Source organism: Salvelinus fontinalis, chromosome 2 (assembly GCF_029448725.1).
Source record: "Salvelinus fontinalis isolate EN_2023a chromosome 2, ASM2944872v1, whole genome shotgun sequence".
NCBI classification, from domain to species: Eukaryota; Metazoa; Chordata; class Actinopteri; order Salmoniformes; family Salmonidae; genus Salvelinus; species Salvelinus fontinalis.
This window is the reverse complement of record NC_074666.1, coordinates 63,540,370-63,567,934: the sequence shown is the minus strand read 5'-3', so window position 1 is coordinate 63,567,934 and position 27,565 is coordinate 63,540,370. Positions and strand designations below refer to the sequence as shown.

Here is a 27,565-nt window from a genome sequence, read left to right as displayed (position 1 = left end):
ACATACACTATATATACACAAAAGTATCTTGGCAAAGGAGAAATGCTCACTAACAGGGATGTAAAGAAGTTTGTGCACAACATTTGAGAAATAAGCTTCTTGTGCATCTGGGAAATGTCAGATTTTTTTATTATTTCAGCTCATGAAAAACTACTTGTAGCGTTTACATTTCTGTTCAGCATATATATATCTGAATCTGATAGCTGGAAAATATATTCATTATTTTTACTTTCCTGCACAAAAGCAAACTGATTGAAAGGCCATTTCATAAACATACACATCCACGTAATATCACATTTGGTGTCACATGATTTCTCAGCACAAGGCAGGGACTTTCATAGAGCCTTATTCTCTATCCATTAACTCACGTCATATAAATGTATGTGCTTATCAGACGTTGACCATAGTTTACAATCAACTTGGCAACACTGAACTACAATCCAAAACAAGCCATGCAGAGTACTTTGTCTTTTTTCAGTTGTTCGTCCAATGAGACAGTGAACAAGGATGTACATTCACAGGAAGTCCCAACCCCTATGTACAACCTGCACAAAGCACAGTGGCCATTGAGATTGTAAAAAAAAAAAAAAAACATCAATTGTAGATTATAAAATGACAGTCATTTGGCAAACTTATACAACCAACCTGTAATAGTTACACTTTTTCATGCAAAAGTAACAATCATTTTCAGTTTAAGAAACATTATAAAAGACAATTTATAAAACAGATCGTAGAAAAGCTCCTGAAAACTTTACACGGCAGATAAAAAGAACGAGTGTTCTTTGCATTGCTTTTATCTCTGTGGTCTAGCGGAAAGTGATCAAGTACTCGGGATATGCCTGAATGTCGTTGAATACAACGAACATGGATGGCCCTAATGGGTTGTCTGTCACGCTGTCGTAGAGTTGAGCAGATGTAGTGTTTTTAGCTGGAGGCACTATCATCCCCTGTCGTCCTGTTGTGAAATCTCCAGTCAGAACTCGGCAGAGAAAAACATACTTCTGTCCTTGTGGATCTGGTCTTGAGTATGTGTTACTGGCAGAGTAGCTGGCAGCAACTGCAAAATATGTGCCTTTTCCATACATTGCAGCTGAAAAAAATTATAGTTTAGATTTTAGACTATTGCAGAGACAAGACTGAGTATATGAGAATGACAATGTTTACATGTGGCTTTTACCAATGACCATAGGAGTAGGCAAGACAGCACAAACAGATCTGCGACCAGGCTACTTGTTCATTGGTATGTATTAGGGGTGTGCCGAGCACTCAAACGAAACAAATAAGAGTAATTTTCCTGATACGATTATGATCCAAGTATGTTTCAAAATAATTTTTCTCCCAATTTCAATTACGATCTTGTCTCATCGCTGCAACTCCCCAACGGGCTCGGGAGAGGCGAAGGTCGAGTCACGCATCCTCCGAAACATGACCCGCCAAACCACGCTCCTTAATAACCGCCTTCTTATCCCGGAAGCACCAAGCAGCTACTGTCTGTTGCTACTATGGTCAATCAAATGGCGAGGATGTTTCACTGTGCATAATATGTAACAAGCGGAGCGAGGGTAGGAAAAAAAGATAGACCGCTGATGTGCACTCAGAATGCCTGCTGCAAGTTAAGAACACACACATCTGCTGCTTCTGATATGCAGCTTTCCTGGTCTATAAAAGCACAGGTACATGATAAGGTATATTGCCAACCTCTATTTATGCAATTTAAAACACTTCAATTTTTTCGACCACGAGTATCAGCTGATCTGACTAGCTACTGTCAATTTAAAGATACGAATACGAGTATGGTCAGATCGGCACAAGCCCAGTATGTGTATCTTACCATTTTTCCCAGCATAGCTCCGATTGAAGCCATGGTGGTTGATGTGATTGATGGTTGTGTGGCACATTCCATGGAAGAGCCTCTTCTCGTTGTTCTTATGACCATTCCTGAGCTCCATTTCATCCTTCTTGATCTGGAGGTTCCTCCACAGGCTTGGGTTCTGGATCCTCTCAATCTGAAATAAATCAGGGAAAAATAATTATTAATCTGCCATTAATAGACTCTAAAATGTGTCTTTCGTACATTCCATAAACCTTAGTTTTTAGATGATTCTTCGCCTTTGTGGGCTAAAATATATATATATTTTTTAATAGCTGGCTACCAGGAAGACTAGCAGTACTGTTTGGTGCTTTATTGTTATTCCAAGTGCCTAACCAAATACTAACAATCAAAGCCTATAATAAACAAACCATTTCATATGGCAGATGAAGGATGTGACAAATCAAACAATTCTTAACGTTTAAATTGCAATTTCTCATTGAAATGTTTTTTTTATCATAACATGACGTGAATTAACAATTCAGATATGGTCCTGTGTATAACCGCTACTAGGAGGTAATGCACTTCAATCTACCGCAGTATTGGCCTCTACCAGACGGCACTCCTTACTGCTGTCCCTCACCCACTCAGCAACAATGGTTTTAATGCCGTTTTAGGTTCTCTGTTGTGTGCCTCTCCTCCATGTTCTCAGTTGTCAGTACATTAGACTTCATGTCCCATTTCTCATCAATGTGATAACTCGTCATAGTGATGCATGACAGCATGTTCATAGACGTTCAACAATCTGTTAACGCCACGTATGGTGATTGAAAGCTCACGATTTGTTCTTGCAGAGCATTCATTGTACAATTTCTACATCAGGGCCGTCACGGTTTTTCGACATGGCATCTTGTAGTCTGGTTCTAGATATGCCATTAGGGTATTGCCACCGACATCCTCTACCATTGACAATGGCTGCATATCAACTGCAATCATTTCTCTAATCAGCACTGATTTTCTCACTCCGTCCCTTCTCGCACTGCTGCCAGCACTGGGTTGGGTCTCACGGTGCCTCCCCTTCAGCACTGCACCTGTACAGCCAATGTAGCTCAATTCCACCTCGCAAATTTTGCATTTCATCCCCTTCTCATTTAACTTCTCAAAGTATTGCCATACAGATTTCGCTGCTGTCACTTCCCAGCTTCAGTCTTCACCATTTTTCAAACTGTTATCAACGACGACGTTCAGAACGCTTTAGAGCCGTGGCAAATAATTTGCCAGATGCATATCTCCTCCGACTTACAACATTGTTGCATTAGTTATTTGTTTAATATTTTTATTCGCCTTTATGATGATGATCAGGACCTGTTAGTGGTAGTCTTGTGATTTTAACTTGGTAAAAAATGAAATTAAAGGTTTTCGCTTAGGAATTTTTTCTAAACATTAACGATCCCAAATTTGTTTAAATGTCACACCCCTATGGCACATCCTGTGATCTCACGAGACCAACAGATGAGTGAAAGTGAACAAATCATCCCTCACCCATGCTAATAACACCCAGCATATCCCAAGACATAACAATAACTACAATGGATGTAGCTTTAGGAACAATAGGTACCTTTAAAACAATGTTGCCGCAGGTGGCTTGGAACAAGTTTAAGACTTCATTGTGCTCTGGGCTTCCTGGCTGAATGAGGCAGGAATGGCATGACGTGTTTGCTGGCATGGCATCCCAATGCTGAGGGAGACTGTCAATGGGTTGAGCTGGAGGGAGCACAGAATACAAAGTTAATGTCCTTAAGCTGGCATCTTCATTAATTGTTTATATATATATATATATATATATATATATATATATATATATGATTCTGTGTCTATGCCATGTTAATCTTCTTGTTGGGGATTTCTAAACAGTGCATTTTCTGTATGTAAAGCACATTTGTGGACAACAGACAAATTGTATCTAATACATGAGGAACTTAACTTATCCACTTGGTAAGTACGGTTAAAATTGTAAGAGTTCACGCTGTATGGAATACACATATGCATTGTAAATACCAAAGGGAAGAGTACCTGCAAACTTGTCGATGCGTCTAATTTTGAGGCTGTTGTTATGGGTATCTGTAGCAGGCCCGTCAGGCAGGGTGACCTTGTACATCTGCCCCTGGAAAGAGACCGCTATGTGGGGCAACTTCCTCTCCAGCGCCTGCTCCAGATGGAAGTTGGGGATGGGGTCAAAGCTCTGGTACTGCCCCCCTGGCTGCTGCTGATACTGCCACTCCACCATGTTGCTGGCCACTTCCACGTTCCTGTTGAAGGTCTCTTTGTCCCTGGCCTTCCTCAGCATCTCCTGGATCTCGTTGACTGCATTGAGGACATCCTTGCTAAGGCCCTCGACCGTGAGCATAGCTTCCTCCCTGGAAGAATTGTATTCTATCCTCACACTCACTCCCATGGTGGTCTGCATTTCGTGGATGCACTTACGGTCAGAGTCAGACAAGTTGAGGATGGCGTCATCGGTGATGCTGTTGCTGACTTGCTCCTTCAGGATCAGGTCCTTGATCCAACGCTTGGCTTGGTCCACTCTGGCCTGAGATCCACCGCAGATATGGAAGAAAGCTGGATCTGCTGGCTGGCCCTCGATGACAAAATCCTTATCCTTTTGTGGCATGTCAGCTTTACCCCAGGTTAACAATGCTGTACCAATATTGGACACAGTACATTATTTAGATGCAATCTTAGGGTATTAGTCAATGGGAGCTAGTGCTACAGTTAAATTTGTTTAGGTCTATGTGGCAGTAAATATTAGGGGGTAAAGAAAGGCCAACACACTAACATATAACGGTGCTCCACAATGCTTTCTCCCGGTGCAGGAAGAAAGCACTGGGGAGCAGCATTATACCTTGTGCTGGCCTTTCATTTCTTTATCAACATAATAAGGTAGCCCTTACATTTAAGTTTTCCCCAGATGCTCCCCTTCTTTTGAGTGTCAACGTCTGTGTCCTCTTTCTTCACCATAGATTTGTGGAACTCTGTGAGCATGGCAGGCTGGAAGATGACCATCCTGACCAGCTGCAGTGTGTTTTGGGACTTCTGACCCACCACCTCCACAACAGCATCCAACATGGCGTCAGCCACCTGGCCCGCCTGTACATTGCCCTGACCTTCAATGAGAGAACAGGCTAGTTGCCACACCTAGCAAGTGTGGATATGAAGTTCAACATGTATATTATATTGCTGAAAGACATTGCCCAGGAATGAAACAAAGAGTTTATGAATATGAATATGCCTGTTAACTTTTACTGTCTAATGGAGGGCAAAGTTTTAAAAAACAAAGCACTTAGCAAACAGCTAGTATTCAAGTGGGTCAAGTCATGTTCCTTCAATCCTATGGATTCTCACTAGGGTTGCACAATTCCAGTAACTTTCCCCAAATTCCCAGGTTTTTCCCAAAATCCCAGTTGGACAATTCCCAGAAATAGAGAGTAGGAGAGAGCAAGGTGAAATGTAGAAATTTGGTAGTGCCAGCTATCTAAACCTTGTACCTGAGTATTCATTACTGTTCTGTTTTGTAACTCACCTGTGCCGATAGCAGGGAAGGAGATGGATGTGAGGTTATTCTGTGCACACATTTGCAGTGCTCCTTTGACCGACTCCTGGATCTTCTTTGGGTCCGTCTGACCAACCATGTGGATGATCTTCTTACACCGCATGTTGCCCGGCTGGGTAAGTATCACTCCATTGTTAGGCTGGGCTCCTGGAAATATATATTGTATACATTAATTGTTTTACTGTACATTGATTTAGTAGGCAGAGCAGTGCCATATGTACTTGGAATTTAGAGATTCAGAACATTTCTAAGGGAGAGTTTCCTGATTGTATACCAGGACAAGGAACATATCTTGAGGCAAGTTTGTAGGTTCAAATACATTTTAAAAATCCATGACGTATTTTTTATATTTTCATGACAGGACAGTAGGAAGCAGAGGCTAGGGAGACAGGTATGTACAGTTGAAGTCGGAAGTTTACATTCACCTTAGCCAAATACATTTAAGCTCAGTTTCACAATCCCTGACATTTAATCCTAGTAAAAATATGGCTGTTTTAGGTCAGTTAGGATCACCACTTTATTTTAAGAATGTGAAATGTCAGAATAATAGAGAGAATGACTTATTTCAGCTTTTATTTCTTTCATCACATTCCCAGTTGGTCAGAAGTGTACATACACTCAATTAGTATTTGGTAGGATTGTCTTTAAATTGTTTAACTTGGGTCAAACGTTTTGGGTAGCCTTCCACAATAAGTTGGGTGAATTTTGGCCCATTCCTCCTGACAGAGCTGGTGTAACTGAGTCAGGTTTGGAGGTCTCCTTGCTCGCACACGCTTTTTCAATACTGCCCACAAATTTTCTATAGGATTGAGGTCAGGGCTTTGGAAGTATGCTTGGGGTCATTGTCCATTTGGAAGACCTATTTGCAACCAAGCTTTAACTTCCTGACTGTTGTCTTGAGATGTTGCTTCAATATATGCACAATTTTCCTCCCTCATGATGCCATCTATTTTGTGAAGTGCACCAGTCCCTCCTGCAGCAAAGCACCCCCACAACATGATGCTGCCACCCCCGTGCTTGACGGTTGGGATGGTGTTCTTCTGCTTGCAAGCCTCCCCCTTTTTCCTCCAAACATAACGATGGTCATTATGGCCAAACAGTTCTATTTTTGTTTCATCAGACCAGAAGACATTTCTCCAAAAGGTACGATCTTTGTACAGTTGCAAACTGTAGTCTGGCTTTTTTATGGCGGTTTTGGAGCAGTGGCTTCTTCCTTGCCGAGCGGCCTTTCAGGTTATGTCGATATAGGACTCGTTTTACTGTGGATATAGATATATTTCCCATGATGTCAAGCAAAGAGGCACTGGTACACCTCCAATTGACTCAAATGATGTCAATTAACCTATCAGAAGCTTCTAAAGCAATGACAATTTTCTGGAATATTCCAAGCTGTTTAAAGGCACAGTCAACTTAGTGTATGTAAACTTCTGACCCACTGGAATTGTGATAGTGAATTATAAGTGAAATAATCTGTCTGTAAACAATTGTTGGAAAAATGACTTCCAACAACAATTGTTGGAAAAATCTCCTAACCAACTTGCCAAAACTATAGTTTGTTAACAAGAAATTTGTGGAGTGGTTGAAAAACAAGTTAATGACTCCATCCTAAGTGTATGTAAACTTCCGACTTCAACTGTATGTTTCTATAAGCTTGGCACATCTAGCCACTGGGATTTTTGCCCATTCTTTAAGGCAAAACTGCTCCAGCTCCTTCAAGTTGGATGGGTTCTGCTGGTATACAGCAATCTTTAAGTCATACCACAGATTCTCAATTGGATTGAGGTCTGGGCTTTGACTAGGCCATTCCAAGACATTTACATGTTTCCCCTTAAACCACTGGAGTGTTGCTTTAGCAGTATGCTTAGGGTCATTGTCCTGCTGGAAGGTGAACCTCCATCCCAGTCTAAATCTCTGGTTGACTGAAACAGGTTTCCCTCAAGAATTTCCCTGTATTTAGTGCCATCCAACATTCCTTAAATTCTGACCAGTTTCCCAGTCCCTGCCGATGAAAAACATCCCCACAGCATGATGCTGCCACCATCATGCTTCACTGTGGGGATGTTGTTCTTGGGGTGATGAGAGGTGTTGGGTTTGCGCCAGATAGTGTTTTCCTTGATGGCCAAAAAGCTAAATTTTAGTCTCATCTGACCAGAGTACCTTCTTCCATTTGTTTAGGGAGTCTCCCACATGCCTTTTGGCAAACACCAAATGTGTTTGCTTATTTTTTTTCTTTAAATCAATGGCTTTTGTCAGGCCACTCTTCCGTAAATCCCAGCTCTGTGGAGTGTACGGCTTAGTGATCCTATGGATAGATACCCCAATCTCCGCTGTGGAATTTGCAGCTCCTTCAGGGTTATCTTTGATCTCTTTGTTTCCTCTCTGATTAATGCCCTCCTTGCGTTTTGGTGAGAGGCCCTCTCTTGGCAGGTTTGTTGTGGTGCCATATTCTTTCTATTTTTTAATAATGGATTTAACGCTGCTCCATGGGATGTTCAAAGTTTCAGATATTTTTTTATAACCCAACCCTGATCTGTTCTTCTCCACTGACCTGTTTGGAGAGCTCCTTGGTCTTCATGGTGCCGTTTGCTTGGTGGTTGTAGACTCTGGGGCCTTTCAGAACAGGTGTATATATATATATATACACTGAGATCACGTGACACTTAAATAAAGTGCAATCTAACTAAGTGACTTCTGAAGGTAATTGGTTGCACCAGATCTTATTTAGGGGCTTCATAGCAAATGGCTTGAATACATATGCACGCACCACTTTTCCATTTTATATTGTTTTGAATTTTTTGAAACATAAATTTTTTTCATTTCACTTCACCAATTTGGACTGAATAATTTTGCAAGGCACTGTAGAGGGAGACAGAGAGGAAGGTTCGGCGACAGAGAGGAAGAGCACAGACAGTTTGCCGAGCCGAGGCTTGTTCAAATAGTCTTCTTTTTTGATCATATACTCTTTCAGATATATAGGTTCTTACCGAGTTGTTGGCATTCCGCTACTACAATCTGACCAGCCGCATCGAGAATGGCCTTAGATACCCCTGGAGAAGGAAGTATAAGATGAACAGAAGGGCTATAAAAATGGTGTACAAGGAGCTTTATAGTTATCAAATACAGCGTAGCCATAATGTTCTGTAATGTAAAGTTAGTTAGTACCTATTATTTGCTATGTTAACAATTGTGTAATGTACAGAAAAACAGGTCAACACCAGTGAAATGAGACAGAAGTAAGGTTAGATTTACCTGTCTGGAGACTGAAGGTGTTATTGGAGGAGTTGACGATGACATCAGTGGTCTCCTTAGTGATGTCTCCTGTGATGACCTGTATAAGCACCCCTCCCATCTTCGTCTCGTGCATCCCTGAGTTTGAAGTGATTTTAGAGAAGGGGCCTAGTAAAGAGGGAAGAAAAGTCAAGCTAATTACATAAGGGACCTCGGTCGATCCACAAAATGGATGCCTTTTGGACATGCACATTTTTAAGCAATGAACTTTTAAATATCTCTTCTTTCAACATTAATTTGCATGGGGGATATGTTTAGCCTATGGAACCCCCCCATTTCAGGCATTAAAATCCTATGAACTAGGAGCATTTTATCTGCACGTGTACCACACTGTCTGTCAACCCTGTTACGGACAATTATTTAACTCCCTAACTATTGTTTAAAAACATGTTTGCGATAAATCCAACATTGTCTCATTGATCAAGTATCCCTTGTACAGATAAACTCACATATAATATCAAACTGATAAAGTTGTCATGCTGTTTGTAATGATGGTCGGACCACTTCGAGTTCCACATATTTTAATGAAAGTGAAACTTAAGCTAATACAAAACAAAATAAAGAATAACTGTCACGGTTTTCTTACATAGGTGAAGGAGAGGACCAAAATGCAGCACGGCTAGTGTTCAACATGTTTAAATTAGACGAATAAACGGTAACACTAATACAAATAACAAAATCACAAATGTGAAAACCGAGCCAGCCCTATCTGGTGCAGACAAAATACAGAGACAGGAAACAATCACCCACAAAACCCCAACACAAAACAAGCCACCTATATATGATTCTCAATCAGGGACAACGATTGACAGCTGCCTCTGATTGAGAACCATATTAGGCTGAACACAGAAACAGACAAACTAGACACACAACATAGAATTCCCACCCAGCTCACGTCCTGAACAACACTAAAACAAGTACAACACATAAGAACTCTGGTCAGCACGTTACAATAACCGAACCGTGATGACAATGTAGTGCGAACAGGCAACTAAACATAAACAATATCCCATAACCCACAGGTGGAAAAAATGCAACTTAAGTATGATCCCCAATTAGAGACAACGATTACCAGCTGCCTCTAATTGGGAATCTTACACAAACACCAACATAGAAAAATAAACCTAGAACCCCACATAGAAATAATAAACTAGACTAAACACCCCCTAGTCACGCCCTGACCTACTCTATCATAGAAAATACAGGCTTTCTATGGTCAGGACGTGACAAGTTACCCTTGGGCCTCTAACAGGCTTGACAATAACAGGGTGAAGATCGGTCATTACTCCTCATGGGGTGAAGAGCATGGGACTACCCATCTAGCACATCAAATTTGGAGAACCATATGTTTCTGAGAGCTTGGTGAGAGTGTGGTTGTCCTATGGTTATTTTGCATACAACCATTCCATAACGTTTCATATAGGTTTCCTCGTTCTATTTAAAGTAATGTTCTCAAATTGATCAGAGAACAATAAGAAACAACGTTCTTCTGTGGGAATTTCAGTACTTTAACATTACGTTTTCTGCAGGTTTCCTCATGGTTCTTTGTAGTCATGTTCTCAGAACATTTAGAAAACTTACCATAAAAACCACAAGAAAACATTAGTAATGTTCAAAGAACGTTATTTAAAACATATATTCTGTTTTCAGCATCAACAGAACTCTATCTTCTATCTTGTTAAGTGTGTTCTTAATGTGATCTTAATGAGTGCTTGTTTCCTTTCCCAGGAGTTGGAACCAAAATGATTTCCAATCGTTTTGTTCTGAACAAAAACACAATTTTTGGGGTTTCATTCCACTGTTCCGACCAGGAAAATAAAGTTATGAACCGGTTCGAACCCAAGAAATGTACTGGTTTATATCACATCTTACCTTAGGAAACCATAATTTGTCAAAATATACATATATGAATCTCGTAGTCCTCTATAGCTCAGTTGGTAGAGCATGGCGTTTGCAACAGCAAGATAGTGGGTTCAATTTCCAGGACTACCCATTCGTAAAATGCATGCCCACAAGTCGCTTTGGATAAAAGTGGCATATATTTGGCATATATTGGCATATATAAATGGCATATATTTAAATGGCATATATTATGAACATATTTAAATGGAATATATTATTATTAACACACCTTTACTCTGTTGACTGGATGCTGCTGAGCCCCTTGACGTTCCCGACTGGGTTGTGAAACCTTTGTTAAATTCATCAGTGAAAGCCTGTGAGCAAAGTTAGAAGCAATTAAAAGAGGAAAACAAATTGCACCTTGAAGCAGAAAAGGGTTTTACATTTGACAGTAGTTTTATCGACTATATTATCGACTACTATACTCTTTTCCTTACCTGGATCGTCGATGCATCACCTGGGTGGAGGATGAAGACCACCTCCTTCAGGTGCTTGGGGTTCTTCTTACTGCTAAACTTGAGGACTTCTTCCAGCATCAGAGAGGCCACCAGGTCTTTGGGGAAGCCCAGGTTTCCCGTGCCGATGGCAGGGAAGGTGATCGAGATGAGTCCCTGATGCTCTGCCTCACTCAAGCACTCTTTCACGATCCCGCTCAATATCTAGGTACATTTCAGTTAGACATCAGTAAGACGTGGTTTAATACTACGTAGTACAGGGCTCTCCAACTCCTGTTCCTGAAGAGCTACCAACCTGTAGGTTTTCACTCCAACCCTTATCTAGCACACCTGCTAAAATTACCTGGTTGAGGAGCTGAATCAGGTTAGATACAACTGGGGTCAGAGTGAAAACCTACAGGACAGTAGCTCTCCAGGAACAGGGTTGGAGAGCCCTGACCTAGTACATCCTACCTAGGGATATGTAATTTCATCAAGTGTCGGACATTACATTACTTACCTTTTATAGATATTTTATATATAGTGCATTTATAAAGTATTCAGACCCACTAACTTCTCAACATTGTGTTACGTTACAGCCTTATTCTTTCACTCGTCAATCTACACACAATACCCCATAATTACAAAACAAAAACAGGTTTATGTAAATGGTTGCAAATGTATTGAAAATAAAAAAACTAATCACATTTACATAAGTATTCAGACCCTTTACTTAGTACTTTGTTGAAGCACCTTTGGCAGTGATTACAGCCTCAAGTATTTTTGGGTATAACGCTACAAACTTGGCACACCTTCATTTAGGGAGGTTCTCCCATTCTTCTCTGCAGATCCTCTCAAGCTCTGTTAGGTTGGATGGGGAGCGTTGCTGCACAGCTATTTTCAGGTCTCTCCAGAGATGTTCGATCGGGTTCAAGTCCGGGCTCTGGCTGGGCCACTCAAGGACATTCAGAGACTTGTCCCCAAGCCACTCCTGCATTGTCTTGCCAGTGAGCTTAGGGTCGTTGTCCTGTTGGAAGGTGAACCTTCGCCTCAGTCTGAGGTCCTGAGTGCTCTGGAGCATGTTTTCATCAATGATCTCTCTGTACTTTGCTCCGTTCATCTTTCCCTCGATCCTGACTAGTCTACAGGTCCATGCCACTGAAAAACATCCCCACAGCATGATGCTGCCACCACCATGCTTCACCACAGCGATGGTACCAGGTTTCTTCCAGATGCGACGCTTGGCATTCAGGCCAAAGAGTTCAATCTTAATTTCATCAGACCAGAGAATCTCGTTTCCCATGGTCTGAAAGCACTTTAAATGCCTTTTGGCAAACTCCAAGCGGGCTGTCATGTGCCTTTTACTGAGGAGTGGCTTCCGTCAGGCCAGTCTATCATAAAGGCCTGAGTGGTTGAGTGTCCGCAGAGATGGTTGTCCTTCTTTAAGGTTCTCCCATCTCCACAGAGGAATTTTGGAGCTCTGTCAGAGTGACCATCGGGTTCTTGGTCACCTCCGTGACCAAGGTGCTTCTCCCCCGATTGCTCAGTTTGGTCGGGCGGCCAGCTCTAGAACGAGTCTTGGTGGTTCCAAACTTCTTCCATTTAAGAATGATTGAGGCCACTGTGTTCTTGGGGACCTCCAATGCTGCGGAAATGTTTTGGTAACCTTCCCCAGATATGTGCCTCGACACAATCCTGTCTCGGAGCTCTAAGGGCAATTCCTTCAACCTCATGGCTTTTTGCTTTGACATGTACTGTCAACTGTGGGACCTAACATAGACAGATGTGTGCCTTTCCAAATCATGTACAATTAATTTAATTGAACACAGGTGAACTCCAATCATGTTGTAGAAACATCTCAAGGATGATCAATGGAAACAGGATGCACCTGGGGTCTAAATACTTATGTAAATAATATTCTGTTTTCTATTTTTTTATACATTTGTAAAAAAATATATATATATAAAAACCTGTTTACTCTTTGTCTTTATAGGGTACTGTGTGTAGGTTGATGAGGGAAAAAATATATTTCAGCAATTTTAGAATAAGACTAACGTAACAAAATGTGGAAAAGGGAAGTGGTCTGAATATTTTCTGAACGCAATGTACACAACAAATACAGTACAAATACACAAAAAATGAAACTATATATCCTTAGATAAGGAACAACATAATTTACCTTCTGTGGTGCTCCTTGTCCATTGTCCCAGTGAGGGGCGATGGTATGAAACACCCGCTTGCTCTTCAGGTTGCAGCCAGTGGTGACAATGACTTCCCCAGCCCTTCCGGCTGTGCCCTGTTGGTTTACCAGAGTCTGAAGTTGGGGGCCAGCAGCGGTGAGGATGGCCTTGGAGACTGCACCATGGTTAAGTGCTAGGTCCTCACCCACGGTGTTGACCACAACTTCTGTCTGTAACAGTAAGATAATTTAAGAGTTAAACGTGCAATGTATTTGTTTACACATGGCAAATAAACTTGAAACAGATCTATGAAAATCTTCAAGTTGCATGTAACTGATTATAAACTGGATTGTCATTCAATGACAACTTGTATATGGTACCTCAACACCAAAAGGGTTCATGTCTGACTACACAAAACTATTGGCTCTTCTGATTTTATCGTCATGAAATCGAAGACATTTTTAACTAAGACTATTGAAATGTATACAATCAAAGTGAGCCAAAGTAACATTGGAAACAATTTACCACAGCATCTTGGATATTCCCTTTCGTCAGGGTAATAGCTAGCCCCTCTTTTGTCTGCACACTTGAACCACTTGTGCGTTGAACCCGATTACCAGGCTGTCTGTGTGTAGCTATGGTGGGTCGATTCTCTCGTGGATGACTAGTCCCATGGCTCCCAAACACCTTCAGCACCGCTGCCTCCATAGCCTGGACTGTCTTGTCATCATTGTTCACCAGATGGATCTTCTTCAGAGTATTGTACCCAAACTTGTCGTCACAGTATTCTTTAACTGCTTTGACGATGGTGTCTGCACACAGGGTCAGAGGAAAACCTAGATTCCCGGAGCTAATAGCAGGAAGAGCCACATACAGGCAGTTGTGGGTCTCTGCTAGATCCAGACTCCCTTTCACCGCCCTCCTCAACTGTCCCATGGCCTTCTGGGGGTTTGCCTGGTCAAACCTGGGTCCCACTGCATGAATGATGTGCTTGCAGCGGAGCTTCCCTCCTGCACTAGTGATGACACTGTCCCCTGGCTTGAGCTGACCCTTGTTCTTGATGATCTGGTTGCACTCATCCTGCAGTTGAGGGCCAACAGTATCCAGAAGAGCTCCTGCAAGACCGCCATTGTGCTTCAGGTCCAGGGCGGCGGCATTGACAACAGCGTCTGCAGAATATTTGCACATGTCTGCTTTGCAAACGGCTATCTCCACCCCATCAGGTGTTTGAAGCTGGTAGGTAGGTTTCATTCCTCCTCCTGCTAGCTTTATGCCTTGTCCGCCATTGGCATCATACTCTTCTTCAATCAGCTGGACCACACAGCCTGTCTGATTCATCACTGTGTCAACATACATGGGCTCATTGTCCTGGAAGAACTTCTTTGCTCCAGGCTTGGAGATTTTCAAGGCGTCAAAGAATGTGGAGGATACCAAGTTTTCGAATAATTCCTTGCAATCTGTTACGTGAACTCTGGTGCCACTCAGGTAAATAGCCTCATCCTTGAAAGAAACTTTAACTCCACTATCTCTGACTTTATCAGACCAAGCATCCCTGTGTTGTTCCTGGATGAATTTACCAATAGCCTCAGGCTTAACTTCGATAGTTTCGTCAACATGAGCATTTTGGTGTAAGAAATCATCCAATTCATTCCGGACTAAGAGAACCTTTTCCTTGTAGCCAGACACTACCACTTGTTGTCCTGAATAGGCACCTGATGTCTGGACCATAACTTTCCTGAAAGGAGTGTTTGAAGCTTCCTCCAAACGGTTGGCAATATCCTTCCACTCGGACATCCTCAGGAGATCGGAGTCTTCTACATCTATGTATTGAGAAATCAAAAGCGTATGCAGTTGATGTTCTGCTTCGCACAGGGCCTCCTCAGAGACTGCCAGAAGCTGCACTCCTTTTCTCTCTATTTTTAGTGCTGCATTGATGCTCTGTAAGGTGAGAAGGGAACTGGATAGCTTTTCCTGGTTTTCTTCCTGCAGGAACTCAAGGACGTAGTCATCCAATTCCACCAGCTTTTGTTTCAGGGCTACTACTTCACCTGCAAGCTTTCTGTTAGCACACAACACCTCTTGCAACAACCCATAGATGGTCACACTCTGGCTCTCTTGATTATACGTCAGCTTCAAGTCTGGGAATTCACCAACAATCTTGTCCAGCAGGCCGCCATGCAACAGTACCTGGTAGATTGATGGAACCAGAGGGAACTCCTCTGTTATGCTCGCCTTCTCCCTCTTGATTCTTCTAGATATCCTGTCCATGATCCCATCCAGCGTCTGCCTGAGCCGGTCCACATCTTCTACCAATCCTACCACTGCCAGAACACCTCTGGTCTCTTCCCGGACTAACATCACGGCCTCCCCAGACACCGCCTTGAGGATCTCCCCTTCAGACTCTTCCCATGCAGTGCCCTGAACCTGGAGCTCCAATGATTTAAAGTTAGACAAGGCTTGGATTAAAGCAACTTTGGTGGTGTCCTTCCATTGTTGTAAGTGCTTGGGTTTCACACCCTTCTGTTTGAGTAGAGATGGCAGTGGGCTTAACTTGATGGTAGGTTGTTGGAAGTCTACATTGCAGAAGTTTTTGGTCATTTCCTTGTGGATGGTCTCTGCAGCTTCCTGGTTGTCACAGAGGTATCTCCAAATTGCCTGGTTGATGTTTTCGGTGAAGGCAGAAGGGAGTTTCAATGTGGGTCTGTCTTTGCCGTACAAGGCCGTTCCCAGAGAATCATAGAAGGGGAAAGCCTTGAGAGGCTGCTTCTCGATGTAATGTGGTTTCTCTAGGACTCTGTGAACAGCTAATAAAAAACACAAAATATTGGATTATTCCTCATACATTATGAAATATAATTTTGTCATAACATATATAACATAACTATGTAGTACCAAGGACGGTAGAAGTAGGGGGGTGGCAGGAGAGGCAGCCACCCTGCTCTAACGCACCTTTGATGTGTTAATGGTATAGTCATTGAAAACTGGACACTGACTGTAGACCTAACTTCTCACATATAGCCAAATATAAAATTAACTATTGGAGAATTAAGTATTTACTGCAGTAAAATTATACACCAATTGATAATTTTGTCTTAGGAACAAGAGGGAGAAATATGAGCAATTTTTTTCACCATCTGAATGCACATGTGCCTGTAAACATGATATTTTAAGCGATTTTGACTTACATAAAATCTGACAATATGAAGAGAGACAACTACTTTACCGATGTCAACTAGAGTATTGATGCATTAATTCTATCTATAAATGTATTCTTGTAGGTACCGATTCAGTTAGTCTTCTAGGGCAACAAGGTATGACCGAAGAGAAACTGCATATAGCCTATCTAATTATAGACAAGTTGAGTAACAAATAGTAAATCATTATTAGTAGAAACATACCTAAATAAGGCATACATTTTTTTTGCTCCTGCACCCTATGGAAAAATCATTCCGCTTTCTCTTAGTACTGTTTTTACCTTTAGGATCTTGAAAGGTGAGGATTGCTGATTGGTCCTCTTCATTCATTTCAGCGTCTTCCACCTCCTCGCCCCCTTTTCCAAATAACAGTTGGAGGTGGTCTGAACTAACATTTGGATTTATGTTTTCAACTTTCACTTTTGTGGTGAGTTCCAGGAGTTTAACAGATAGTTGTTTCTGTCTGAACATCCTGTTGCTGGTGCAGCTGGTGATGAAGTTCTCAGTCTCTGACAAATAAGATAAGTAGTAGAGTATGCTGATGAGATATGGCCTTGCTTTCAAGAGATACTAAGTCATAACATTCAGTAAATAGTTGGTGTCTTTGATGACGTGTTGTATGTAAAAGGAATAAAATTCCATACCTCTCAAAATGGTATTTACATTTTAGTCATTTAGGAAAATTACAAGAAGTAAATTCTATTAAAGGTAGACTCAGCGAGATTACGTAAATGCACAAAGTAAACAGCAGTATTGGGTTGAAGAGCGAGGCAAAACTTCTCAGCTGTTTAAGTCCCGTAGCGTCCACCTTGTAGCAGTGTGATGTGAACCTGTGCGCATGCGCACATAATCTGTGTGAATGTGTGAGAGCAAAGTCTTGCATAGCCCTCATCGCAATATCTGCAGTGCTGCTCATGGCAATGTCATAATTCTATCTTTAAGGTGGAAAAAAAACTAATCATTCTTATTGTTTACCTTTTCCATTTTGGAAAGTCACAACAGCCAGGCCAGTGTCTAGGACAGGTGTCAGGATCTCCACACTGAATGTTTGTGTTGCAGTAGGAGAGTCAGAACCAGAGGTGTTATACGCACTCAGGATGTTCTCTATCAGCATCTCCAGGAACTCCTTGTTCATGCTCTCCTCAATGTTCCCCAACACGGCTGAGGTGGACACCAGCTTGTCCTCGACTTCCATCGGTTCAATCTCCATCTCTGTCTGTGGCTCAGTAAGGGGAGTGTGTCCATCTCCATCCCCGCTCTTTGGTAAGTCTTTTGAATCAGTAGCAGCTGAGAATGATAAGACCATGTATTTTTGGAGGTAACTACAACTACTTTGTTGAATTCTACAACAACAACTGTAATACAACTTTATAAATGTATTATTAACCACTGCTTAGCCAAATCAGTTATAGTATGTTAACTTAACCATGATATAGAATGCAAACTTTTGTGTCGTATAGTTAAACATTATATATAATTCTAGAAAACATTCCTTTCACATACACTAGTGGTTCCCAAAACGTTGTACTGCGACCCATTTAACCTTTTCAAATGTTATTGCGAACAGCCCAATAAAAAAACTAATATATACAGTGGGGAGAACAAGTATTTGAAACACTGCCGATTTTGCAGGTTTTCCTACTTACAAAGCATGTAGAGGTCTGTAATTTTTATCATAGGTACACTTCAACTGTGAGAGACGGAATCTAAAACAAAAATCCAGAAAATCACATTGTATGATTTTTAAGTAATTAATTTGCATTTTATTGCATGACATAAGTATTTGATACATCAGAAAAGCAGAACTTAATATTTGGTACAAAAACCTTTGTTTGCAATTACAGAGATCATACGTTTCCTGTAGCTCTTGACCAGGTTTGCACACACTGCAGCAGGGATTTTGGCCCACTCCTCCATACAGACCTTCTCCAGATCCTTCAGGTTTCGGGGCTGTTGCTGGGCAATACGGACTTTCAGCTCCCTCCAAAGATTTTCTATTGGGTTCAGGTCTGGAGACTGGCTGGGCCACTCCAGGACCTTGAGATGCTTCTTACGGAGCCACTCCTTAGTTGCCCTGGCTGTGTGTTTCGGGTCGTTGTCATGCTGGAAGACCCAGCCCAATGCTCTTACCCAATGCTCTTACTGAGGGAAGGAGGTTGTTGGCCAAGATCTCGCGATACATGGCCCCATCCATCCTCCCCTCAATACAGTGCAGATGTCCTGTCCCCTTTGCAGAAAAGCATCCCCAAAGAATGATGTTTCCAACTCCATGCTTCACGGTTGGGATGTTGTTCTTGGGGTTGTACTCATCCTTCTTCTTCCTCCAAACACGGCGAGTGGAGTTTAGACCAAAAGCTCTATTTTTGTCTCATCAGACCACATGACCTTCTCCCATTCCTCCTCTGGATCATCCAGATGGTCATTGGCAAACTTCAGACGGGCCTGGACATGCGCTGGCTTGAGCAGGGGGACCTTGCGTGCGCTGCAGGATTTTAATCCATGACGGCGTAGTGTGTTACTAATGGTTTTCTTTGAGACTGTGGTCCCAGCTCTGTTCAGGTCATTGACCAGGTCCTGCCGTGTAGTTCTGGGCTGATCCCTCACCTTCCTCATGATCATTGATGCCCCACGAGGTGAGATCTTGCATGGAGCCCCAGACCAAGGATGATTGACCGTCATCTTGAACTTCTTCCATTTTCTAATAATTGCACCAACAGTTGTTGCCTTCTCACCAAGCTGCTTGCCTATTGTCCTGTAGCCCATCCCAGCCTTGTGCAGGTCTACAATTTTATCCCTGATGTCCTTACACAGCTCTCTGGTCTTGGCCATTGTGGAGAGGTTGGAGTCTGTTTGATTGAGTGTGTGGACAGGTGTCTTTTATACAGGTAACGAGTTCAAACAGGTGCAGTTAATACAGGTAATGAGTGGAGAACAGGGTTTCTTAAAGAAAAACGAACAGGTCTGTGAGAGCCGGAATTCTTACTGGTTGGTAGGTGATCAAATACTTATGTCATGCAATAAAATGCAAATTAATTACTTAAAAGTCATACAATGTGATAAAATTATGATAAAATTACAGACCTCTACATGCTTTGTAAGTAGGAAAACCTGCAAAATCGGCAGTGTATCAAATACTTGTTCTCCCCAATGTATATATTTTTAAATCAGGTCTTCAGACACAAACCAATAGGAATCCCCCACAACCCTGCACCACTTGAGAAATGCTGAGATATGATTTTAGCCTACTAACCAACAGCTGGCTTTTTGAAGCCTAGTAATTCCTGCTGAGGAGCATCAACCTCTGCCTTCCTCTTAGCTGACGCCATGAGCTGGCTGTCAATTGGCTCCCTATAACCTGCTGAATTGTGGGTAACAATTTACTTAAAGCCTGCAGGTGTTATGCTTTATAACATGTAAGCATGTAAGAACATACACTGAGTGTATAAAACATGTAAAGAATACACCCCCGCCTTGCTCTCAGAACAGCCTCAATTCGTCGGGGAATGGACTATACAAGGTGTCGAAAGCGTTCCACAGGGATGCTGGCCCATGTTGACTCCAATGCTTCCCACAGTTGTGTCAAGTTGGCTGATGTCCTTAAGGTTGTGGACCATTCTTGATACACATGGGAAACTGTTGAGCATGAGAAACCCAGAAGTTCTTGACACAAACCAGTACCCCTGGTACCTAATACCATACCCCGTTCAAAGACATGTATATGTCATGTCTTATAATACCACAATTTCTTTTAATAACACAAACGTTTGCATAGAATGGCATGTTGAATAGTTTAATATATATTTTTTTTTATTTAACCTTTATTTAACTAGACCAGTGAGTTAAGAACAAATTCCTATTTACAGTGACAGCCTACACCGGCCAAACCCGGACGACGCTGGGCCAATTGTGCGCCGCTCTATGGTACTCCCAATCACGGCCGATTGTGATACAGCTTGGATTCGAACGAGGGTGTCTGTAGTGATGCCTTCAGCACTGAGATGCAGTGCCTTTAGACCGTTGCGCCACTCGGGAGCCCAATATGAGTGTTTAATATTGCCTGCCTTGTTAGCTGCCAAACACTATAGATGTTTTTCCAAAAATGAAATGTTTGATACTTGCCTGAGGTGATAGGAGACTGTGTTTCCTAAATATAAAAAAATATTGTGTTATGTATTTAATACAGCATTGAGATTGGCCAACATAGTCACATGATTGGCTATAAAATTGTCACTTAAAACTTTGAAAATTCAGAACAAAGACTCAGTTGGTAAAAATAGGAAACTGGTAGTGCATCTGCACAATCTGGCTGTAAGAGAGAGGAATAGCCTATGGTTCACAATCAGGAAACTACTGACCTGTGCACTCCTTGGGACATCATCTGATGGCAGACCAATGGTCAGTTTCAGCACACCTCGATCCAACCTGATCTCGTGCTCCTGCTTCTCAAGAACTCTATGCCTGACTGTGCATGGGACAGAAAAGAACCGCTACTAATGATGCAATGTTCAAAACACATTCAGCCATGAATAACAATGTAATAACAATGTAAGGGACAGTTCATAATTTACTGGGGAGGGAGTCCAGAATAGGGGAAGGTTGTCAAACTTTTTCTTTGCTTTGGGGAGGGTTGTGTGTTTTTTATTTTATTTTATTGGACACAGGGGAGGGTACCGTGTTTTTTGCCTTGTTTACATTTGCCCTTTTGCAGGTTTTACTATATACAGTTGAAGTCGGAAGTTTACATACACTAGGTCGGAGTCATTAAAACTTCTTGAGAATACAGGGGGTGCTGTTTTCGCATTAGCATAATTGCCTCTACAGATTAAACTGCCTCTTATTCAATTATTGCTGTTACTATATGCATATAACCATATACCATTGGATAGAAAACAAGCTATGGTTTCTAAATCCGTTTCAATTTTGTCTCTGAGTGAAACACAGGTCATTTGACAGCACTTTCCCTGAGCCAGAAGAAGATTGCAAGATGTGTATGCTCGCTTCAACGCTCTGCCTATATATGGTCACGCCACCTATGACCCGAAACACACTTCATTCGACTTCCTCTGGGTGTCAGGAAGACGTCAGAGGAGAAATTTTTTGTTTATCTTGTACTGACGTGAAATAAGACCTATTTCTTTAGCGTGACCGACAACTTCCGGTTTTCTGAAACGCGCGTTTTAGAGGTGCAATTGTCTTTTGTTATGCTGACGTTACGGATGAAAACTATCTCCGTCTCGAAGTTTGTTTGATACATGTGACCATATCATCGTAATGTATGTTTTTTCAATATAGTTTAATCAGATTATTTGAATTTTTTCGGGAGTTTTGCCGTGTTCCGTTCTGTGAGTTTTTTAACTTTGGACAGGGACCGTGCCAGTCGACCAGTACCCAGGCTAAATGAAGAGGGAAAGTTGCCATTGTGAATGGATTGAACGACTCATCAGGACTAAGGACACCTTGATCAACATTCTGATGAAAGATCAGCAATAGTAAGACCCAATTTACGATGTTATTTCATATATCTGTCGTGCATGTGAACTGGTCGGGCGCGCCCAGCTGGTTCTGGCTGGCCTGGTTATGCTAATTTAGCGCTACATTTTGTTTTCGCTATAAAACATTTAATAAATCTGAAATATTGTTTGGATTCACCAGATGTTGGGCTTTCAATATCTGTACGCTGTGTATTTTTTCTGAAATGTTTTAAGACAAGTAATTAGTTATATAACGTTGGTCTCTGTAATTGTTCTAGCTGCATCAGCACTATATCAGATTGCAGCTGCAATGTAGAACTGTGATTTATACCTGAAAAATGCACATTTAAAAAAAAAAAACTATGCTATACCATAAATATGTTATCAGACTGTCATCTTATGAATTTGTTTGTTGGTTAGTGGCTATCAATATCTTAGTTTAGCCGAATTGGTGATAGCACCTGATGGAGTAAGAAACTGTTGGAGTAAGAAAATGGTGTCTTTTGCTAACGTGTTTAGCTAATAGATTTACATATTGTGTCTTCCCTGTAAAACATTTAAAAAATCTGAAATGGTGGTTTTATTCACAAGATCTGTGTCTTTCATTGGGTGTCTTGGACTTGTGATTTAATGATATTTAGATGCTACTATTTAATTGTGACGCTATGCTAGCGATGCTAATCAGTGTGGGGGGGGGGGGTGGGGGGTGCTCCCGGATCCGGGTTAGGTACTCTGTAGAGGTTAAAACTCGTTTTTCAACCACTCCACAAATTTCCTTTTAACAAACTATAGTTTTGGCAAATCGGTTAGGACATCTACTGTGTGCATGAAACAAGTCATTTTTCCAACAATTGTTTACAGACAGATTATTTCACTGATAGGCTAATTGACATAATTTGAGTCAATTGGAGATGTACCTGTGGATGTATTTCAAGGCCTACCTTCAAACTCAGTGCCTCTTTGCTTGACATCATGGGAAAATAAAAAGAAATCAGCCAAGACCTCAGAAAAGAAATTGTAGACCTCCACAAGTCTGGTTCATCCTTGGGAGCAATTTCCAAAGGCCTGAAGGTGCCACGTTCATCTGTACAAACAATAGTACGCAAGTATAGACATCATGGGACCACGCAGCAGTCATACCGCTCAGGATGGAGATGCGTTCTGTCTCCTAGAGATGAACGTACTTTGGTGCAAATCAATCCCAGAACAACAGCAAAGGACCTTGTGAAGATGCTGTAGGAAACGGGTACAAAACTATCTATATCCACAGTAAAACGAGTCCTATATTAACATAACCTGAAAGGCCGCTCAGCAAGGAAAAAGCCACTGCTCCAAAACCGCCATAAAAAAGCCAGACTACGGTTTGCAACTGCACATGGGGACAAAGATCATACTTTTTGTAAAAATGTCCTCTGGTCTGATGAAACAAAAACAGAACTGTTTTGCCATAATGACCATCGTTATGTTTGGAGGAAAAAGGGGGAGGCTTGCAAGCCGAAGAACAACATCCCAACCGTGAAAAACGGGGGTGGCAGCATCATGTTGTGGGGGTGCTTTGCTGCAGGAGGGACTGGTGCACTTCACAAAATAGATGGCATCATGAGGGAGGAAAACTATGTGGCTATATTGAAGCAACATCTCAAGACATCAGTCAGGAAGTTAAAGCTTGGTCGCAAATGGGTCTTCCAAATGGACAATGGCCCCAAGCATATTTCCAAAGTTGTGGCAAAATGGCTTAAGGACAACAAAGTTAAGGTATTGGGAGTGGCCATCACAAAGCACTGACTTCAATCCCATAGAAAATTTGTGGGCAGAACTGAAAAAGCGTGTGCGAGCAAGGAGGCCTACAGGCCTGACTCAGTTACACCAGCTCTGTCAGAAGGAAAGGGCCAAAATTCACCCAACTTATTGTGGGAAGCTTGTGGAAGGCTACCCAAAACATTTGACCCAAGTTAAACAATTTAAAGGCAATGCTACCAAATACTAGTTGAGTGTATGTAAACTTCTGACCCACTGGGAATGTGATGAAATAAATAAAAGCTGAAATAAATCATTCTCTGTACTATTATTCTGACATTTCACATCCTTAAAATAAAATGGTGATCCTAACTGACCTAAAATAGGGATTTTTTACAAGGATTAAATGTCAGGAATTGTGAAAAACTGAGTTTAAATGTATTTGGCTAAGGTGTATGTAAACTTCCAACTTCAACTGTAATTTCTTCCATCCTAACCAGATTTCCTAATCTGCTTGCATGCACCTCCCCTATATCAAAGTGTTATGGTACTTCCCTTATAGGGCTGGGCGATATTGCTAAAATATCATATCATATGGTATTTTTCAAATTTGACAGTATTTTATGTTTTTGATTAATAAAAGTTCTAAATTTACTTTATGAGTAGTGCATGATCATAGGGTGGCAACACATATATTCTAAATTATTTCAATGGGTCTTTCTCCACTCTGATTGTTTTATACTGTTCAATTCAACTTCACCCTAAAATAATTTCCTGCATTTCCATCAATTTCTGCATTTCCTGCACTCATTTAAGATCATTTCCACACTGCCAAGATATGGGCAAAAATACCTTATTTTTAACCAAATGTTGCAATTGCGATTTAGATCAAAACACTTGGGTGAACTTTTGGAATCATGGAAATAGAATGTTTATTATAATTCTATATTTAGAATATAAATAATAGTGGGCACATTCAATAGTGTGTTGTTTGACATGACAAGGAATGAAAACGTCATGTTAGAGTTATTGTGACAGGGTTGAGGAACCAAATTGATGTTCTGTATAATCTTTGGCTAAATGAAATCTTTATTCATATAGCCAACATATTCATGCTTCGCCTATTCCTCTTTGATTTAGAAGATACTGTTGCACAAACAACATGCTGATTTAGGCCTCCACCATCACTGGTATCAAGCTGTATTAGCTAGCTACGTTTGCTCTGACTCAGTACTTTTATTAACTTAGCTAGTTAGCCAGCTAACTAGCGATTAGCATTAGTGGCTAACACAATTTAGCTTACCTTGCTAAGAAAATACAAACTAGCTGTTTGCAAATGTAAGAAACACAAACTAATATTGTAATTCTAGAACGCTTGTGGATGTATATTATGATCAAATTGGAAACAACATTGTTGTCATCAACATTATTGCATGTGCTGCATTGACTATGGAGACTTAACGAAAGTGTCGTTGTCAAGCAACAACAAATGCGCTCCTTGAGTGACAGGGTGGGACTAGGTCTGTGTGGAAATTGGCGTGGAGAGAGATAGAAAGCGGAGGGATGACTCAAATTGCGGAGTAAACTACACAAATGGACGTTATACACGGCGTATCACATTTAACAAACCAAACATTCAAATAGCGTTAATAGAAGGTAAAGTAAAAACCTAAACCGGTCCGTGCATCAATACCTGTATATAGTAAAATACGGTATACCACCCAGCCCTTTGCCATATGCACTACGCTTTTTCGCACGCCAACTGTAACTATACCACAGGTCAATATAGTCTACCAGTCTGTCTATCCTGCCCGCTATACACCATTCATAGTGACAATAGTGGTAGGTGGATCGTTTGTCCAGATCTGCAATAGGCTAACTAGCAATCATACCACACATAAAATCATGCAAAGCTGCTCCAATTTTCAATATAAATCCACATAACAAAAATGAATAGCTGATAGGCAACGGAGACGCCAGGTGCGTCATTGAGCAAAAAAGAACAGTGAAGACATGAAAAGCTCCACTATTGATCTTGTTTAGAGTTCTTGTTTACCCAACAAATTGACCACAAGATGCCCAAACAGAAATAATATTTGTCTAAAACATAATAATTTCAAATCTTGTTTACATTTGTATATGATCACGTGTCTCTATTATTCGTGGAGGTACTTGGGAAAAGATTCCCCATATTAAAATCCATTGTAGCTGATTTCCTGGTGTTACATTTTTTTGTCTAACAATGAAAATGTAAATAAAAAATAAATATATATTATTTTTTGGGGCTCAGAAAACATGGGGGGCGAATAAAACCACCGCAGCCAGTTGGGGGACCCTGGTCTATTTCATTGTGGTGTTGAAAATGAAACGCAAACCATGATAGTGTAATGACCCTGGGTTTATAAGCACGGAAATCGACTCTGCCACACGAGCATGCTTTTGCTGCACAGTCGATAGAGCGCCGGACCTCGGGCTAGAAGGTCGAGGGTTTGAGACCTGCTCCCTGCCTGTTTCATTACATTGGTGTCAGAAGTGGGATCCGACATGCCAATCAACCTGCCATCTGCCAATCACGGGAATGCCTAGAATGTTCTGATGCCAGGCATCCTGGTGGTTGGCGGAGTGGCGTGGAGGGGGGCTGGGCAGGGGGATGGAGCATTGGAAGTTAAGACCAGGTTTAGCCGTTGTTCTTTCTCTTATGTCTGGGCTTCACAAGAGAAGTTCACGGTTGGCTTGTGGGGTATCTTTAATTTATTTGGCATGGGCTACGGCCAAACAGTAGCCTGTGTAAAGTTGGGTTAATAAACCGTCAATTCGTAAACTCCATCCTCTGTCTGGACAATTGTTCCTTTATGATCTAGTCAGGTCATTACAATATTGAACAGTGGAGGCTGCTGAGGCGAGGACGGCTCATAATAATGGCTGGAACGGAGTTAATGTGTTTGATACCATTCCATCGATTCCCCTACAGCCATTACCATGAACCCATCTCCCCAATTAAGGTGCCACCAACCTGTGATATTGAAATGCCAGAAGTCGGTATGCTTTGCTTATTGGATGTGTGGTGCATTGGCACAGAAACACAGACATTTGATTTGATCCCTCAAACATCTGGCACGTAGCCCTGCGTGTCATCGACAGTGCCACAAAATAATGCTATGTAAAATTCGATATCCACGTTTATAAACACTGGATCGCTACCGTTATTATTTGTGGTTGTAAACATTATTTTGAGTTAATCATATGATGGGCAGGGTAGGCACAAGTACATGTCGAATTTCCCTAACAACATTGGTTGAATGTCATGTCTAACCAATAGGTGATACAGGCCGTTTAAAACAAGCATTTGCAATTGATATATCACTTACCCTCCTCCGTTTTGAACCGCACAACTGCTTCTTGTCCATCTTCGTATTCCACAAGACAATCACCACCGTTAGACTTTTTACTTTGGAAATATTTTACCAACTTGTTTTTCAGTTTAGGAATATTGGGATTCCCCTCCAACTCAACAAGCAGGGAAAATGCGTAGGCTTCTGCCATCCTTCCAGAACAACTTCAAATGACGAACACATATATTCACTGTGGATGCGGTAGCGGGGTTATCAGTTTAGTTTCGCTTTTGATTCTGGTGAAACCATGTTATATGTCATTGCAACTTGATCGGTATCGCCCATCACTATATTTTATCCTGTGCATTGCCGTCTGGAAAATTGCTTTATTATTGAAAGGAATAGGCCTACACTTGCAAAGTGTATGAACACTTTCTTACAGTGTGCATACTTCAAATTATTAGTGTTGTTTTTTAAGCCTATTTCTTTGAATACAAAAGGAGGCGTCTTCTTTCTGATAACTTTCACTAGTTTCCTTCAAAGTTGCACTATGCAGAAATCGCTACGCCATTTCCTGGTTGCTAAAATTCGAATAGTTTGCCTCATT

At 41.4% G+C, this 27,565-nt stretch overlaps 1 protein-coding gene across 2 annotated transcripts; it reads right to left on the bottom strand.

Annotated features, from left to right (window-relative positions):
• Positions 1–112: 112 nt before the first annotated feature.
• LOC129823175 (protein mono-ADP-ribosyltransferase PARP14-like) lies at positions 113–27,255 on the bottom strand. 2 transcript variants are annotated; one of them, XM_055881992.1, is made up of 17 exons: positions 26,995–27,255; positions 20,774–20,880; positions 20,538–20,562; positions 17,394–17,705; positions 16,700–16,927; positions 13,750–16,028; positions 13,224–13,454; positions 11,048–11,269; positions 10,840–10,924; positions 8,670–8,816; positions 8,405–8,467; positions 5,391–5,567; positions 4,762–4,974; positions 3,884–4,507; positions 3,429–3,574; positions 1,832–2,006; positions 113–1,090 (listed from the first exon to the last, which is right to left on the bottom strand). In XM_055881992.1, the coding sequence occupies exons 1-17, from the start codon at positions 27,167–27,169 to the stop codon at positions 807–809; spliced, it is 5,493 nt and encodes a 1,830-aa protein (XP_055737967.1). In that variant the 5' UTR covers positions 27,170–27,255; the 3' UTR covers positions 113–806. The 2 variants fall into 2 exon arrangements, with proteins under 2 accessions (XP_055737967.1, XP_055737975.1); XM_055882000.1 differs by lacking the exons at positions 20,538–20,562; positions 20,774–20,880; positions 26,995–27,255 and adding an exon at positions 19,669–20,514.
• Between the last annotated feature and the right edge of the window lie 310 nt (positions 27,256–27,565).

Excerpts from the sequence above, each read along its gene's own strand:
- LOC129823175 (XM_055881992.1), bottom strand. The coding sequence starts at position 27,169 with ATGGCAGAAGCCTACGCATTTTCCCTGCTTGTTGAGTTGGAGGGGAAT. Across the intron at positions 16,029-16,699 it reads CACCTTTCAAGATCCTAAAG|CTGTTCACAGAGTCCTAGAG; the intron begins GTAAAAACAGTA and ends GTTTTTTATTAG. Across the intron at positions 1,091-1,831 it reads GAGCTATGCTGGGAAAAATG|CTGCAATGTATGGAAAAGGC; the intron begins GTAAGATACACA and ends AATTTTTTTCAG.